At 43.7% G+C, this 18,433-nt stretch overlaps 1 protein-coding gene across 2 annotated transcripts in view; it reads left to right on the forward strand.

Moving 5' to 3' along the window:
* Positions 1–206: 206 nt before the first annotated feature.
* Positions 207–18,433, forward strand: part of LOC140362836 (segment polarity protein dishevelled homolog DVL-1-like) — a 37,503-nt gene continuing 19,276 nt past the window's right edge. Inside the window, exons 1-3 of one of the 2 annotated variants that reach the window (XM_072449071.1) lie at positions 207–644; positions 12,542–12,611; positions 15,806–15,927. In XM_072449071.1, coding sequence (XP_072305172.1) covers positions 478–644; positions 12,542–12,611; positions 15,806–15,927 — 359 coding nt within the window. In that variant the 5' untranslated portion in view covers positions 207–477. The remainder of the gene's footprint in view (positions 645–12,541; positions 12,612–15,805; positions 15,928–18,433) is intronic. The other variant, XM_072449069.1, reaches the window with a different exon arrangement.

The following is an 18,433-nucleotide window of genomic DNA, read 5'->3' on the forward strand; positions in this document are numbered from 1 at the left end:
CTCATCTTTAAATATAACATGTTTGTTATTCAGTCATGTCTTTAATAAATGTATAATAGCAGCATTATATCTACTCTCAGGCTGTGCTGATGCCGAACAGCAGGCCACATGTGGAGGCGCGCACTGTCCACACCCGCCGCTAGATGGCAGCACTGTCTCACCAATTAGCCCGTGAAAAATAGCTATATTCCCAACTCCATATCGCAAGGATGTGGACTGTCCCTTCCTGTTTTAGTGCCGAGAGAGCCACCGTAGCGACTCACAGCGGAGAGGGAATACATGCAGCCACAACACCGCGATTATGTGCGGATCGTCGGCGCGGAGTCTCGTTTCACGGCGCAGGTCACACCGCGGCGTTTATTAGCCGACGCGCCGATGTTATTGCGCGGGTAGCTGGGATCCGTAGCAGGCCTGTTCATCGCGCTGCCAGCCCTTGTTCCTTCTCCGTGTCAATGACTGTCTCCTCAGCCCTCTCTCATGGAGACTAAAATCATATATCACATTGACGAGGAGGAAACTCCGTATCTCGTCAAACTCTCGGTGGCTCCGGAGAAAGTCACCTTAGCGGATTTTAAAAATGTCCTCAACAACAGACCGGTCAATAGCTACAAATTCTTCTTCAAATCCATGGATCAGGATTTTGGGTAAGTAGCCATTCACCTGATTGTTATTATTATTATTTCCTTCTTGTTGGGTGATCGCGGAGGCGGCGTGAGTGTGACAGTAAATGTTGCGTGCGTAATGGTGCCATGTTAGCCGCACGCGTCTGGCACCTGCTCATTATTACAGCCCAAGTGCAGAGCGCGGCGGAGACACGAGTGTGTGAAGGGACCGGGCCGGTGCTAATGACGATCACACGCACACTCACGCACAGTCACGCACACACTCACGCACTCACGCCGCATGTAACACAGAGATCTGCTGCTCTCATGTCAACACAAAGAGCCAGAGCAGCGGCGCGTCCAGGGCTCCACGCCGCGTCCAGGGCTCCACACTGGCACGTAGGGTAGATCTAGATTTCAGTGATTTAGTGGTAATAAGACTCCTCTGATAGACTGCAGGTGGAGGTGGTCCCTATAACACTGATAGACTGCAGGTGGAGGTGGTCCCTATAACACTGATAGACTGCAGGTGGAGGTGGTTCCTATAACACTGATAGACCGCAGGTGGAGGTGGTCCCTATAACACTGATAGACTGCAGGTGGAGGTGGTCCCTATAACACTGATAGACTGCAGGTGGAGGTGGTCCCTATAACACTGATAGACCGCAGGTGGAGGTGGTCCCTATAACACTGATAGACCGCAGGTGGAGGTGGTCCCTATAACACTGATAGACTGCAGGTGGAGGTGGTCCCTATAACACTGATAGACCGCAGGTGGAGGTGGTCCCTATAACAGTGATAGACCGCAGGTGGAGGTGGTCCCTATAACACTGATAGACCGCAGGTGGAGGTGGTCCCTATAACACTGATAGACCGCAGGTGGAGGTGGTCCCTATAACACTGATAGACCGCAGGTGGAGGTGGTCCCTATAACACTGATAGACCGCAGGTGGAGGTGGTCCCTATAACACTGATAGACCGCAGGTGGAGGTGGTCCCTATAACACTGATAGACCGCAGGTGGAGGTGGTCCCTATAACACTGATAGACCGCAGGTGGAGGTGGTCCCTATAACACTGATAGACCGCAGGTGGAGGTGGTCCCTATAACACTGATAGACCGCAGGTGGAGGTGGTCCCTATAACACTGATAGACCGCAGGTGGAGGTGGTCCCTATAACACTGATAGACCGCAGGTGGAGGTGGTTCCTATAACACTGATAGACCGCAGGTGGAGGTGGTCCCTATAACACTGATAGACCGCAGGTGGAGGTGGTCCCTATAACACTGATAGACCGCAGGTGGAGGTGGTCCCTATAACACTGATAGACCGCAGGTGGAGGTGGTTCCTATAACACTGATAGACTGCAGGTGGAGGTGGTCCCTATAACACTGATAGACCGCAGGTGGAGGTGGTCCCTATAACACTGATAGACCGCAGGTGGAGGTGGTCCCTATAACACTGATAGACCGCAGGTGGAGGTGGTCTCTATAACACTGATAGACCGCAGGTGGAGGCGGTCCCTATAACACTGATAGACTGCAGGTGGAGGTGGTCCCTATAACACTGATAGACCGCAGGTGGAGGTGGTCCCTATAACACTGATAGACCGCAGGTGGAGGTGGTCCCTATAACACTGATAGACCGCAGGTGGAGGTGGTCCCTATAACACTGATAGACCGCAGGTGGAGGTGGTCCCTATAACACTGAATGACCGCAGGTGGAGGTGGTCCCTATAACACTGATAGACTGCAGGTGGAGGTGGTCCCTATAACAGTGATAGACTGCAGGTGGAGGTGGTTCCTATAACACTGATAGACTGCAGGTGGAGGTGGTCCCTATAACACTGATAGACCGCAGGTGGAGGTGGTTCCTATAACACTGATAGACTGCAGGTGGAGGTGGTCCCTATAACACTGATAGACCGCAGGTGGAGGTGGTCCCTATAACACTGATAGACCGCAGGTGGAGGTGGTCCCTATAACACTGATAGACCGCAGGTGGAGGTGGTCCCTATAACACTGATAGACCGCAGGTGGAGGTGGTCCCTATAACACTGATAGACCGCAGGTGGAGGTGGTCCCTATAACACTGATAGACCGCAGGTGGAGGTGGTCCCTATAACACTGAATGACCGCAGGTGGAGGTGGTCCCTATAACACTGATAGACTGCAGGTGGAGGTGGTCCCTATAACAGTGATAGACTGCAGGTGGAGGTGGTTCCTATAACACTGATAGACTGCAGGTGGAGGTGGTCCCTATAACACTGATAGACTGCAGGTGGAGGTGGTTCCTATAACACTGATAGACTGCAGGTGGAGGTGGTTCCTATAACACTGATAGACTGCAGGTGGAGGTGGTCCCTATAACACTGATAGACTGCAGGTGGAGGTGGTTCCTATAACACTGATAGACTGCAGGTGGAGGTGGTCCCTATAACACTGATAGACTGCAGGTGGAGGTGGTCCCTATAACAGTGATAGACTGCAGGTGGAGGTGGTTCCTATAACACTGATAGACTGCAGGTGGAGGTGGTCCCTATAACACTGATAGACTGCAGGTGGAGGTGGTCCCTATAACAGTGATAGACTGCAGGTGGAGGTGGTCCCTATAACACTGATAGACTGCAGGTGGAGGTGGTCCCTGGAGCAGAGCTGGGGGTCAGTGATGGAGCTCCACTCATCATAAACTCGTGAAAAGGGGAGTTTTGTGAAGAATGCATCATATACACAGTGTTTACTTTGCCTCTCTTGTCCTGTGACAGCAGAGCATTTGGCCTGGTACAATATTAAGGTGTGTCTACTGTATTTTCTAAGGTGTGTCTTTATAATGTCAAAGTTAAAGTTTTCTTTTGTCTGAAATATGTAACATTTTTATTACACTGTAGCTGATCTTATCTCCTAGCATATTATCTGTATCATTTGTCACAGTAAAAGTCTCCTAAAATGTAGGCCAAGGTGTTTGCAAACTTAACTTGTTAATATGACAGTTATACTGGGCTGTAAACTGTAGTAAAACATGTATGGTTATGGTCCTATCTGTACAGATATAAAATGTAATAAGATAATATTAGGTGTGAAATATGATAATATTGTGGACTTGCAGTATCAATTTGTCCAACTCCATGGTCCTTTGCTCTGTTTAAGACATCTTTGGGTGACTTCACACTTACAGCACAATAATATTGGGACTAAACCTGCTCCAGACCAGGATCAGACCAGGACTAGCACAGTACAAAGTCTACATCAGGACTACAACTAGGACCAAACGTGCCGTTCATCCTGTGGAACATGACAGTAATGAGAGCACATAAGGCCCAGCAGGGATTCTCCAGATAAGCACAATAATTCTACAATACATTGTTATTCTCTCCACAATTTAGTCATAAATATGTTACTACAGGTGAAAACTGGGAAAATACTCCATCATGAGATGTGGTCTTCATCCCAGCAGCCCTAGTAACCTGTTTCCCTCGTCTTTGTACACGGCTGTGGTTTGTTTTCCGTGTGTACGTCTGCGATTAGTCTTCCACTTGGCGTGGCCCTCATGGTCAGCGCTCCCTCTTTAGGCCTCGGCTGACATATCTGTGTCAGGGGCATTTCTCATTCCAATCTCAGTCGTCATACTCAGACACGCACATTACTGTAGGGCTGCTGGAGGTGGGCTGCTGGAGGTGGGCTGCTGGAGGTGGGCTGCTGGAGGTGGGCTGCTGGAGGTGGGCTGCTGGAGGTGGGCTGCTGGAGTAGGGCTGCTGGAGGTGGGCTGCTGGAGGTGGGCTGCTGGAGTAGGGCTGCTGGAGGTGGGCTGCTGGAGGTGGGCTGCTGGAGGTGGGCTGCTGGAGTAGGGCTGCTGGAGGTGGGCTGCTGGAGGTGGGCTGCTGGAGTAGGGCTGCTGGAGGTGGGCTGCTGGAGGTGGGCTGCTGGAGTAGGGCTGTTGGAGTAGGGCTGCTGGAGGTGGGCTGCTGGAGGTGGGCTGCTGGAGTAGGGCTGCTGGAGGTGGGCTGCTGGAGTAGGGCTGCTGGAGGTGGGCTGCTGGAGTAGGGCTGCTGGAGGTGGGCTGCTGGAGGTGGGCTGCTGGAGTAGGGCTGCTGGAGGTGGGCTGCTGGAGGTGGGCTGCTGGAGTAGGGCTGCTGGAGGTGGGCTGCTGGAGGTGGGCTGCTGGAGGTGGGCTGCTGGAGTAGGGCTGCTGGAGGTGGGCTGCTGGAGGTGGGCTGCTGGAGTAGGGCTGCTGGAGGTGGGCTGCTGGAGGTGGGCTGCTGGAGTAGGGCTGTTGGAGTAGGGCTGCTGGAGGTGGGCTGCTGGAGGTGGGCTGCTGGAGTAGGGCTGCTGGAGGTGGGCTGCTGGAGTAGGGCTGCTGGAGGTGGGCTGCTGGAGTAGGGCTGCTGGAGGTGGGCTGCTGGAGGTGGGCTGCTGGAGTAGGGCTGCTGGAGGTGGGCTGCTGGAGTAGGGCTGCTGGAGGTGGGCTGCTGGAGGTGGGCTGCTGGAGTAGGGCTGTTGGAGTAGGGCTGCTGGAGGTGGGCTGCTGGAGGTGGGCTGCTGGAGTAGGGCTGCTGGAGGTGGGCTGCTGGAGGTGGGCTGCTGGAGTAGGGCTGTTGGAGTAGGGCTGCTGGAGGTGGGCTGCTGGAGGTGGGCTGCTGGAGTAGGGCTGCTGGAGGTGGGCTGCTGGAGGTGGGCTGCTGGAGGTGGGCTGCTGGAGGTGGGCTGCTGGAGGTGGGCTGCTGGAGGTGGGCTGCTGGAGGTGGGCTGCTGGAGGTGGGCTGCATGGTAGTATGAGAAAAACAATACAATACTATGTTGAGCATAACCATGACAAGCTGAACCAACTGTATTTTAGCTCTAGCCTATTTTAATCTGTCATTTTGATTCATTCCGTTCAAAAGCTGCATATTACTATATTTATTAGTCAAATTATTAAAGTGTAATTAACCAAAACAATAAAGCCCAAATAAATAAGCATAGATAATGAAATGTAGGTCACAATACATTTCATTTCAGGAAGAAATTAGGGAATCATTTAAATCATGCGTTTTGTCTCAAGGATATTTTGACGGTTTTAGTGACTATGCAGCCCATAATATACTATACATAGGGGGCTGAACCAACAAACAAACAACAAACATTGTGATTGTGATTAGATTTATCGCCCTTCGAAGCAACTGCTCTTGTGATTCCGGGCGTTCCAAAAACAAATTTGCGATGTATGTTTTATAGTTCTGTTCAAAGTGCACATGTTAAACACGTCCGGGAGCATCAACATAAGTGACTGAAACATGCTCTTATACTAGAATCCAATTCATTTCAGAGTTTGAACAGATCTAAACTAAAGAGTCAGCTGGTTTTATGCAGAATGAGAAAGATTATTTTGTTGTTGTCAAAAGATTTAAATATGTGCATATGTGATTTGGATTGTAATATGCTGTATCTTGCAGCCCTAACTGTGCATCATTATTGAGAACATGTCACAGGCCTCGCTCCTGCCTGACGTTGTGCTGTGTCTTGTGAGGTGAAGGAGCTGGAGACTTTGTTTGCTCCCACACTTACATTTCTTGTTTTAAAGTGGTGCTCACTGGGCCTCAGGTGATCAGCGTGTGCAGATTATGGAAACAAATAAAAGCATGTTTACTCTCCACAGAAACAAGGCTGCGGCGAACGCACAGCAGTGACACAAACGCGTGTGTTGGGATGTCAATACTAAATCTATTTTACAATTATAGGGCGGCAACTAATTTTATTTAATTTTATTTTAGGGTTAGGGTCAATTAGTCTAGATTTTAATTTCTTTTTGATTAGTCAACCAGTCCAGCAATTCATTCTATTGAGACTTTTATACATTTAATACATTCTCTTTTGTCATTTTGATTTAATTATTATTGTGTCTTTATTATAAAAAGGTCCTTTGGCATGTATTTTAGAGTTTGTATCATCCAGACAACCATAATTATTAAGCTTAATCATTGCACCCCTAAAATGAATCGTTATTATAGATGTCACAGTTTGAACTCGGACTTTCTGAAGCAACAATGTCTAATACACACACAAAAATAACGTAACTGATGTGTATGGAAGTAATTGTATGTCAATACATTGAATGTTCATACAAAAGAAAATAAGTGCTTTGGAGGTATCTTCCATTTATCCAATTAGCGGTGTTTTAATGCAAAAAATGTAAAAACATGCTTTCCTATGTGATGGGCTCACGTCTCCTCTGTAACTTGGCCTGATGGCGTCACCAGCTTGTCTCCATGGAGATTGATAAGGTGCATTCACGGCGAAGCTCATGATTTCCCGTTGCTTATTCTATTTCATTTTATTCCATTCGTACGGCTTTACAAAGAACAAAAAAGAGCAAATTCATTATTTAATTTTTCTTTTGCGGGTCACCAATCGGCACGATCCCAACGTTTCCAAAATCACGCTACAATTTGACATTTCGATATCTCATATGTAATAAACATGAGGGAAGCCATGTGGAGAAGCCTACAGAAGACACGTTCACAAAGAGAGTGTCTTCAAATGCGCCCACAATAAAGGCGTCTCCGTCAGCATCCTGCCTTTGAGCTCTGGGTGAAGATTGAGCCTTTGTGTTGCCGTATGGTTCTGGCACTGTATGGAAGCGAACCTCGGGGGCGGCGTGGAGAGGAGGCGAGCTGGCCGAAGCTCACGCAGACAGACAGTATGGCTGCTGCTGCTGCTGCTGCTGCTGCTGCTGCTGGAGAATTAGCTGGGGAGGCGGAAGACTGCTGAGCACACAGGGAAAACATCAAATCCCTTGCAGTTATAGACAGTGTTTGAAATGTAAATGAGGCGCTAGTGCAAAGTCCTCTGTTGTAGACCCCTCGCTGAGCACAAACACCAGCCATTTTCTTTAGACTCAAATGCATTTATGCTGCTCCTGTCAGCGGCTTAACACTGCCCAGACAAACATGATCAATGATTTACCCTGAAAATGCCCAGTCCGGCAATATTGCACTGGGGTTTGTTGCCGCCGGACGCGTGCAAGGCTCTGTGGTGGTGGTCTTTGTGTGGTCCCATTGATTCCCTGCTCTGGCGTATTGCTGATAGTCTCTCCCCACTCTCCACTCCCATTCCGCACTCCTTACTTTACTGTCAAAATTAAGCCCATGGAAGAATATTACTGAATGTTACTCATTCGGCCCGACGAAGCCTAGAACAAAGTCTTATCATTTATATATTAAGTATATTTTTGCTATACAGGAAATAGAGAATAGACTATAATTTTTTTAAGTAATTCAATCATAATTTCATTTATGATCCCAATAAAAACAAAGGTAGTTTTTTCCCATAATTAAGCAGCCAGTCATCGTCTCCCTCAGTGTATCAATGCAATACATCAGTGGTTCTCACCCTGGGAAATTATTTCTGGGGGTCCCCAGATAATATGTGGGAAAAAAAGTCTTAAACAAGGCTTAACACCCTTTAATGCACTGGTAAATGCAGATTATTATTTTTTGGCCTTCCAAAATAATTTATCAAGGAACATCAGGCATGAGTTTACACTATGACTTTGGGGGTTGCCTACTTTTTACGTTTGGGGGTCACAAATGCAAGTGTTGGTTATTTTGAGGGTCACAGCGGAAAAAGGTTGAGAACCACTACTCTACACAACAAAGAACAGCATAAAAAGCTACTGCATTTCAAATGTATCACTATTGCAATATTGGCATAACATATAATCGATATTGCCACAAACTAAATATATCACAATAACACCAACGTCCTCAATCTGGCAGAAATGTACTGCTTTTAAAATTGAAAAGTAGATTTTTAAAAAATATTTTTGTCTCTGCAAAGTGTTTATTTTGATAGAGCTCGACTAATATATTAAGGCATGTTCATATTTGTTTTTATAACTGAAATTATTTTGTACAAAAAAAGTACATGTCAAATATTGATGCTATATCACAAATACTTCCAATATATTTTTGGGTACATGCCACCTCCTTGTCTGCTTTGAGATGTTATTGTTTAGCCCTGAATGTTCCACAATATGGCTTTAAACTCTGTCTGTCTCCATGAGGGAAAGCATTGATGCCACCAGGCCAAGTTACAGGTCAGATCTGTGAAAAGGCGATCTCGCTACAGTAATGCATGATGTTTTCAGTAATTAAAACACAGACGAAATGCAAGCCATACTGTGGAGCATTGCTGGCAAAATAATAACATCACTATGGAGACAAGCAGGTGACGGCCTCAGAAAAGTTACAGTTTCCTATCTCTCTTGTTTATGTGTAATATTTATTTCCCATCAATATTCATGAGACCAGCGCCGTATTGAGCTTGTATTCCTTTGAATCGCTCCTCTTTGATTTTGTTTGGAGATTTGAAGGTGGTGATAGTGTTTTGTTGTCTCGCTGGTGGTGAATGGGTTCAAAATCTCACTGTAATGCAAGTCACACCGGCTCCAAGAGCAGCCAAGAGCCGAGCCTGAAAGGAACAGGCCTGTTTGTGCTCGGCAAAGAAATACTGGGCCTTTTTATGGAGAGGATCTGGAGTCGTGCTTTAAAGTCAGACACTTTGGAATTATGAGTCTCAAATAGATGCAGACAGTTGACTTTGTGAAGTATATATATATATTTATATTATTTATCTTCTAAATATTTTGGGGTTTTAAAAAATATTTTATTCTGAAGGTTTTTAAATGATAGCACTGAGATATTGAGATATGAGATTTCCACTTATTTTAGACAATCACGATTTTGTGTTTTTAGTGTTGGCTATTTGGCTTTATTTTGTAGAATGACACACCTTTGTCAGTTCATTACAAAGTTTTAAGAAAATAAAGCTTTGTTGTATGAAATAAATAAATATAGACATATATTTAATACATGTATTATTACAAACTAGTGTTGTCACATTGCAAACTAAATTTTCAGACTTACAAAAAAGTCATTTTGAGATCACATTGAAGATAAAAACACTTTTTAGACAATTTAGACCAGGTTTTCTTACACAAATAATTGTAGATTCTTTAATATTAGGGTTAGTTCTACTAGAGATCCAGACCATTCTAAAACTATTCAGGAAAGATCCAATTCTGTCCTATTTAAAATGTATGTTTTCAATTACATTTTGTATTATTCCAAACATATTCTCTTTAGAGTACATTTTCACATGAACTGACTAATATTTTTGTGGACGCCTCAGCTCTCTTCTGTCTGTCAGAGCATAAACAAACATGTCTAATCTTCTCCAGCTACACAAATATCCTCCGCACAGCAGCGTAAGACTGCCATTACCAGGGCAAATGTGCTGTCATCGTCCTCGGAAATGTGTTTGGAGCTCACAATCCTCAGCCCTCACAAAACTCCACATTTGTTCGATTGACCTGGCCTGGAGGACCACATATTTTCAGAGACTGGAACTAACACACTCATATCAGATTGAGCTACAAGAATGCACCATGTGTTTTTCTGCATGTCGAAGACGTCTGTTTTCATTGGCGTTGTGTGCCGCTGTTGATGCTTTCCCATTAAGAATTAGTCCCTGTTGTTGAAACCATAGTTTGACTAATAAATCTAGCTTTTGCCTGCCTTTTGCATAAGGGGTGACTTCTTTAAAACACATCCACAAGTCGTCTTGCAGCTGGCGGTGTGAGAAAGAGGACGCAAACACGTCCTCATAAGCACTCAGTGGACCCTGGACTCACTCTCTCCTCCTCTTCCTTCCTATTTCTCCCTCTCTACATTTACTTGAGAAATTATCAATTTATTTTATTGTACTTTTCAAAATACTTTTCAAGCAGCATCTTTTACAACTACTTGAGTAATACATTTACTTTAAAATTAAACCGTTTCTGGTCACTCTCTTTCCACTCTGAAGTCTAAAACTTGATAATATTACATTTTGTTGTCTACCATTTGAAAATATCAGATTGTATGTATTATTTAATGTTTTAGCTACAAAATATGTATCAGATGTTACGTCCAGACTGCTTTACTTAATCTTACTTGAGTAGTTTTTCTCTCACTTGAGTCACTCCCTGGAACTCTTTGTACTTACTTGAGTAGGCTAATATTCTTTTGAAGTAACAGTACTTTATTTTTGGCTATCCACCTCTTCTCCTTCTTTCTCCTCGTTCAACCTATTCCTCCCTTTCCATGTCTCTTCCTCCCGTTCTCTCCCTTATTCCCTCCTTCTTCTTCCCGGAGGTGGGACACTGCAGCCAGACCGTTGGTTCTAAGTTCCTGCCACAAGAGCTTTATCTCCTTCACCACTCCCATCCTCCCCTGGCCCAAACACAACTCGCCTGGCTAATCATTTCAGCCACAGCGACCCAAACAGTAGACCTCACTCACTACATTTACATCCAGGGACACCCAATCTGTCAAATCCGATTTGAACAGGATCTCTAAATGTGTCGAAACTTCGATTGTGGAGTTGAAAAATGTTGTTTCATAGTTTTAGTCCTCTATGTTGAAGTGACTGTAACATTACTGGATGTTTGGTGTGTTTATTTGTGGAGCAAATGTGTGTTGCTTGTGAGCAGTCATGCTTTCACGCTATCATGTCTAAAAACAAATTCTCAGAGTAAATAAACTGTCAGAAGTGAGACCAAAATTGGATCCAGAGAGTTCTCGGATTTAACTGCAGAGAATTTGCTTCAAACTTTCAATGCTTTGAAGCCATTTATCTTTATATTCAGGCTGCATTCAAAGCCAAATGTTTAAGTAGGACTGAACGATTTTGCTAAATTAGAAAATATCTACTTGTAATTGCATTTTTTTCAAACAAAGCTTTGCAATAATGATTTAAATTTGCAATTTTTGGTTCCCAACACAGTGCACATTTGAACCCTATCAGAAGTATTAACTTTTGAGTGAAGAAAGAAAAATAATACTTTAAGCTAACATTTCATGCAGTTCAGGACTGTAGGCGTTGCTGGTTTTAGACCTATATTTTCTGCAGGGGACAATAATATATTTTCGATCTGCCTTTAACTTAGCAGACCTTTGCTTTAGTGGGATTACCTCATCATTGGAACTGCTTAAGAACACATAAACACTGATGGCTTTATCACATACTGGCGCTGCTCTGTAACCGTGTGAGTGCGTCAGGTGCAGAGGCCCGATCAGACGGAGCAGGTGTTGCTCTGCTCTCACATGAACTCTGTACCAGCAGGTCAGAGGCTAACGCAAGTATTTCTGTAGAGAATTTACTGCCAAAGATGCACGCAGGCTGACAAGTCCGATAACTCTATTAATACGCTGGTGCACAGCTTGACGCCTTGTTGTCGCACCTCCCAGGATTTTACAGCCCACTCATACATTAGTCTAAGCCTAAATCAATACATGCATTACTTCAAGATCACTCACCTGAACAGTGATTAAACATATATATTACCGGTATGTTGTTATATGTGGTCAAACTTATATATCTGTGGTTTTGTCCTTGTCATCAACATTCAATTACATTTTTTGTCACCAGCAAAAACTAGGATCTCACTCTATTAAAAAACAACAACCTTTATTTACATATACACGCAAATACATATAGTAATTAAGTCTACATGAATTGTGATCAAATCAAAATTGTGTTCTGGCTCCATGAAATTGTGATTATTTTGGCATATCGTTCACATATGGCTTTGGACTTGTGTCTGTCACCTGTGAATAAAGCCCCTTTCATAGCACAAAGATTGACTGATTTATGAGCTTGTCCTTGTCAGACTAAGCGGCCTTATCACCCTGTAGTGGTTAGTCGGTGTAACCAGTATAATTCACTGATAAAGCGCAGCCTGGAGCAGCTCATCGAAGCCACCTCCAGAGCCGCTTCAAAGCCATGTGGAAAATGTGGCTTGGCGAGCGTGAACGTGCGTCAGCTGAACCAGGGGCAGGGAACAGTGTCCAGCCGGCAGTGTTTGTGCTCTGTACCTTCTCCTCCTCTGCACTGCCTCACTCTCTCTCTCCCATCTCCTCCCCAGGGTTGTCAAAGAGGAGATTTCCGATGACAACGCCAAGCTGCCCTGCTTCAACGGGAGAGTGGTGTCCTGGGTAAGTGAGAAGGATGTGTCCCCCTGTTGGCCGGCTGCCTGGCTCTGCAGCTGTAGCTCGGGCTGCAGTTCTGTGGAGCACTCGTGGATCATGTAAATGCAGCAGTGAAACGCCCTCCTCAGAGAGTTAGAATCTCTCTTCACCTTGATGTCAGACCCACTCGCTGTAAGTGAGTCCATTAGCGGTAAAAATACTCCACTTGGCTTTAAGAACTCTACAGACAACCACCACCTACGCTTTGTCACCACTGCAATGATTATCTAGTTTAAAAAAAAAAGGCATTCAAATGTAAAGGAGGATGAAGAATCCACTTTATTTCTCGACTACAAGAGGTAATGGACAAGCACTCTTCTGGACAAAACACTGTATTAAACATTGGATTTGGAATGGCAATGAATGACAGTGAATAAAGGTGCAGAAACAACAATAATAATGCATTTTTTTTATTTATTTAGTAGATGTAAGATAAAATGAAACAATAATCCCATAAAACGATACGAGACCCAACATTAGGTCTACAAGAACAAGATGAGATTGCTCTTTTTATTGGCTTTTTACCTCATAACATGTTAATTAATGCTTTATTTTCAGCAAAAACATATAATTAAGCTGTTTAATGTAACCTAACTTCGTTGCCGATTGGTGCTATATACAAAAAAGAAACATAACCATCTAATTTTCCAGAGGGACTTCATGTGGCATTTAAATCTTGCAATGTTCTAATATTATTACTAGTCAAGACATTTAGGTGCATGTAACGAAGGAACCGTGTGATATACATTATAAAAGAATTGTTCTGCACTGTATTGTAATATTCATTTCGTTCTGGTTTCAATAAGAACTCTACACCAGCTTCAAACACCAGGACTCTGCGCTCGGTTCGACGAGCTGTAATGAAACGGCCTTTAATCAACAGAGTGCACGGAGCTCGTATTATGTTCACGCTTTATTGATTTTTTTTTAACGAAAATTGTATTGTATCGCTCAAGTGTTGCTGTGCATTAGTGAAGGTCAGAGGTCAAAATCAGTCACACAATTACAGCTGTGGAGTTGATCAGTGACAGCAAAGGCTTAGGTGTGTGCAACCAGCTCTGCTCAGGAACCATTCTGTCACAGCCGTGTTATTGTTCGCTTGTAATGACACTTCAGCTTTCTACACTAAAGGTCTTAAGCGTTTTATTGTTGGGTGGAGACAAGTGACATTAATTTCATTATTTAGTGGTGTTTTATCTGCAGATTTGGTGATGTGGTTGGATAGAAATATCAGAATAGAGCTCAGGAATAGAAATAAATCTCCTAAATCCACCATGTTGGCAAAAATGTTCTTGTATTAGCCAAAACAATATCAAAAAGTAAGTTTGTTGTAAGACAGTTCAAATCTGGCTCCTACATTTTGCTGTATGTCCTTCCCTCTCTCATCCTCTTTTCACATGACCTTGTCCTGTCTAAAAAAATTAAAGATATTAGAGCTGTGGAACAAACCGCTGCTGGGTCACTGCAGGTTAATAACACACTGTAGTGTCAGAAAACCTTTGAAAGAACACTAAGTTTAGTAATTAGCATCTTATAATCTCCATTGGTCTCTAAATAAAGTATTATCTTGGTTCAGTATTATATTGGTAAAGGCAGACGACTCAGTAACGAACCTTGTCACTTATTTCATATTAATATTTGCTTGAAAATACCATTTGATTGACAGGAATTAACTAACATATCTGAGAGTTTCTTCAACAGAAATACCACAAAAGAAAATCTGCCCTCAGTTTAATAGTCTAGTGAGTACAAAATACTTGTATCTATGTTGCGATCACTCTAGAGACCCATAGAATGTTGTGATGTCATCTGAAACCCTGCAATAGTTATTTCATCTCAAAGACATCCGGGTTCATAAAACACCACTGCTACAAACACAGCAACAGAACTATAAATGTAGCCGCATAAAAATATCCCAGTGTTTGCGACGGCTTTGTGAGTGTCCCAGCTCACATTAGAAGAATCACACCATACATTGTGATTGGACGGAGGCACACTTTCACTTTCATTTGCCAGCACAGATGAAAGCGAGTCTCTATCTTGGGTCATTGCACAGCCTTTGTAGTGACACTCAGAGAAAATAGTGAGCGCTTCTCTGTGGCCAGGGGTGATTTGTCTGTTGCATCTTATTTCCTTCCCCTTTTGATGGCCGACACTATGCACAATGCACTGAAGCTATTATTGCTTGTTTTAAGATTCAATTTGATACTACTTTCATACCCGGTCAGATGGAGGCATTAGAGCTCTCCAGAAAAGTCACATTGGACGTCCAAACAATACCAGCCAAGAGTGTTTTGCATGTGGTTATCCCAGCACGTATTTCATTGTAATTATTTCCTCCATCTGACCAAGAAGCTAGTGACAATGTTTCCAGCTAGAGATGCACCACTCCAGCTTTTTCAGTTTCGATACCGATACTTTGGCCTGGAGTGTCTGTCGATACCTGATATTAACCGATACCGACGCAGCAAAAATAAAATGTATTTCCTTAAACCGCAAACTTATTACACAATTATTCTGTTCTGGGAAACACCAGCGGTAAATAGCCTCATTACACCAAATCGATATGAAGAGGGTGCTCCGCACATCAAATTCTATAACAAGAATTCTGGAAAAAGGCGTGCGTAACGCTGAATGTACTGGAAAAAATCCCGCACACTGTCTTAAAGTGAAATGTATTTACAGATGGAGCCAACGTTTCGGCACTAGGCCTTCGTCAGGCAAAATAGGCCCAGCCAGGAAATCGACTGAACGGACATCTTCATCATCATGTCTGATACCAGAATTGGTTTTGGTGCATCACTATCACTAGCCAAAACAATCAGCATCTGCTGAATTGTTCACAAATGTTGAGCCTGATCAGTTATATTTGTGATATATTTTTCTATATGTATCCAACTGCACTATGAACTACACTACATGCTGCATGTTTACAATGGTCATTTTGCACGTCCCCTCTCAGTTTTTAAACACGACTGGCTCTACCTTATAGAATTGTGTTGTTGTCTGAACCAAGTATTTCTAGGACTGGATAATATGTTATTCTTCCTTCTTCCACCACTCTATATGGGGTCTACAGGAATGGACAAATATTTACTACAGTTTGTTTGCCTATCTGCTAAATATGTCAGAAGTGTAGCAGTAACTCCTCTCCTCCTCAGTTGGTCCTGGCAGAGAGCGCCCACTCAGACGGAGGTTCCCAGTGCACTGAGAGCCACCCGGAGCTGCCCCCGCCGCTGGAGAGAACAGGGGGCATCGGCGACTCGCGGCCCCCCTCCTTTCAGTAAGTAGCCTGATTACAGCGCGTCGTATTATGCACAATTACACAGACGAGCTCGTAGGCAGACGGAATCAAGCGCACATTTTGACCTCTTTATTTCACAGCGGGCTAATCAGGGACTGAATGTAGACACCGTGAGCGAATATGGCACCGAGTATGTGTTCGCTGGGGTGTGATTCCCACGTGTACGCATACTCCTTCAGTGCCCACCCATGTGAAATAAGTAAGTCAGCTCATCAATGTAAACGCGCATATGATGGCGGCACTGATGATTCTCGAAATAGACTTTGCAGCAAAACCACCTTCAGGCAAATACTTGCACTGAGAAAGCTCTTTGTGCTCAGGAACTAGAAGCACTCATCCATTCTGTGGTCCACCTCCCTTCTGCTCAGATGAAGGACATACACAGTATAGCCACACTCAGATGCTTGCACCTCAGCTCAGATATGACATTTGTATGTTACTTAGTAGAGGCGGGTAATATGTCAACATTTAGATCATATTGTGTCGTGGATGTTGTTTTGAAGTTAGGCATAATTTGAATATCAAGTATATCGTTTATAGTAAAATATGCTACAAAAAGAGCTGATTAAAAATGTACAACGTTATGTGTTAAACTTTCAAATATGAGTGTAAGGTGATATTTCTGCACTGCTGTGATCCATTTTACAGACATTTTACATTTGTCTGATAGGTAAACTTCAGATAATATGATTAAAAACATGCTTTAACATATTTCTGCTGGATTGACAAAATATTTTCTGACTATTAAGAAGTCAATCTTCTGTCAGTAAAAGGTTTGTAGCGTTCGTCGGAATACATTTGCATAATTTTAGTTTTAAATGTCTATTATTAAAAGCCTGTATTGTTTGTTTGTTTGTTTGTTGTAAAAAAAAAGAACATCATGACCAATCAATACATGTTTTGGTCTCACCTGGTTCACGTCCACTTGGGTTGTAAGTGTCCACTTCCACTGATTTGTCCCACTTTTCTCGTCTGCTAATTTTTACACAAAGGAAATCTATAATAACTGCCACTACGAGCTCGTGTGTGAAACTAGTATACAGCTAAGTTATTGTAATAGATTGTGGAGTGTGGCACTGGAGAATATCACTGGACCCTGTGAGAAGGCCCAGGCTAAATATAGGAGCAGGGCGGGGGCAGGGGGCAGAGGGGGAGCTGCCGGTGCAGTTCCACAGCCGTATGAGCAGACTCTATATTCAGAACATGCGATCTGTCATGTCCGTGTGTATGTCTTTATCCTCTGCTTGACACCGCCGTGGCTCACTTCGCCCTCTATGGACCACTCCTGCTGTGCCTGTCAGCTTCTCTGATGGTTTTATTGTTCCAGGGCTGTTTGCGCTCTGATTATCGCCCCCTTGTGGAAAAACATACTAACGTGCCACTGCTATACGTCATTTCCCCTGCTCCCCTCCCTCCCACAGCCTTCTTTTCTATTTGTGCAGGAGGCCTTTCTCTCACAGAATCAGTCAGTAAAATCCCTGTAGCGAGTGCTTTTCCTTTCTGAAACAACTCCCCAACCTCCCAGTCTGAAAGTAGCTCAAATATTATCAGCACTTTATTCTCCTTTTCTGCTTTATTCATGCATTTCATGTGTTTGCACTTTGCTTGCCTGGTTCTCAATGGCGGTATTTGATGCACACGCAGAGAATAGGTGTTTTGGTCTGAGAATGGACACGGCCCTTGTGCGGCTGCCTGGTAATCCGGATTAAGCGACATTAAAAGCGCACATCTACATTTCCCAGGAGGGAGGGTCCGCGATGTGCCTCCGCTGGGGGTGAGGAGGGGAGAGTGGGGGATTTAAAAAGGATGGCATTTGTTCACAGCTGCCGTCCCGCGCCTCGGATAATCTCCTGCTGGATCTGCCGACCTGGTCCCGCAGACGTGCAGCCTACACATCAATAATTGTCCTTTCCTTCACACACAGCCGCCAAATGCACTGGATTATGCTGGTTTTGAAGTGAGGATGGACGGGCAATATTGATAACAAAGATTGATAAGCGAGCCTGATATTTTTTCTGGTTTATTTCAATAATAATAATCAGGGTTTTTTGTTTTGATCCGGGACCAAAACGACTCTAATATCTTTATCTTGTAGTATGGAGACCTTTATTTTAGATCTATCCGGCTTTAAAACATTTACAATTTAATATTTGTACAAAAAACGTGCCGATAAATTTATATAAAACAGTAATTTAAAAGCAAAGTATAGTAGATATTTTCTGCATTCATACTGTTAACACCTTGCCAGTATTAGGAATGTCACAATACAACATTTTTGTGTGAATATTATTGGTAGAAAAAACAACACAGTTTAACGATTATCCACGATTACTATTAGACTATGATATAACAACAGAGCCATCTTTAATTTTCTGTCTCACCGACTGTCTAACACGTTACTATTCTTCAGGTTTGTAACTAAATGTATGAAATATAACTTTCTAAATGACAAAATCAAGTTATTGTGACAAAAACAGCCAGATAA

This window comes from Eucyclogobius newberryi, unplaced genomic scaffold, assembly GCF_026437365.1.
Source record: "Eucyclogobius newberryi isolate DKJ021-1_F unplaced genomic scaffold, fEucNew1.0.hap1 SCAF_17, whole genome shotgun sequence".
Lineage (NCBI taxonomy): Eukaryota > Metazoa > Chordata > Actinopteri > Gobiiformes > Gobiidae > Eucyclogobius > Eucyclogobius newberryi.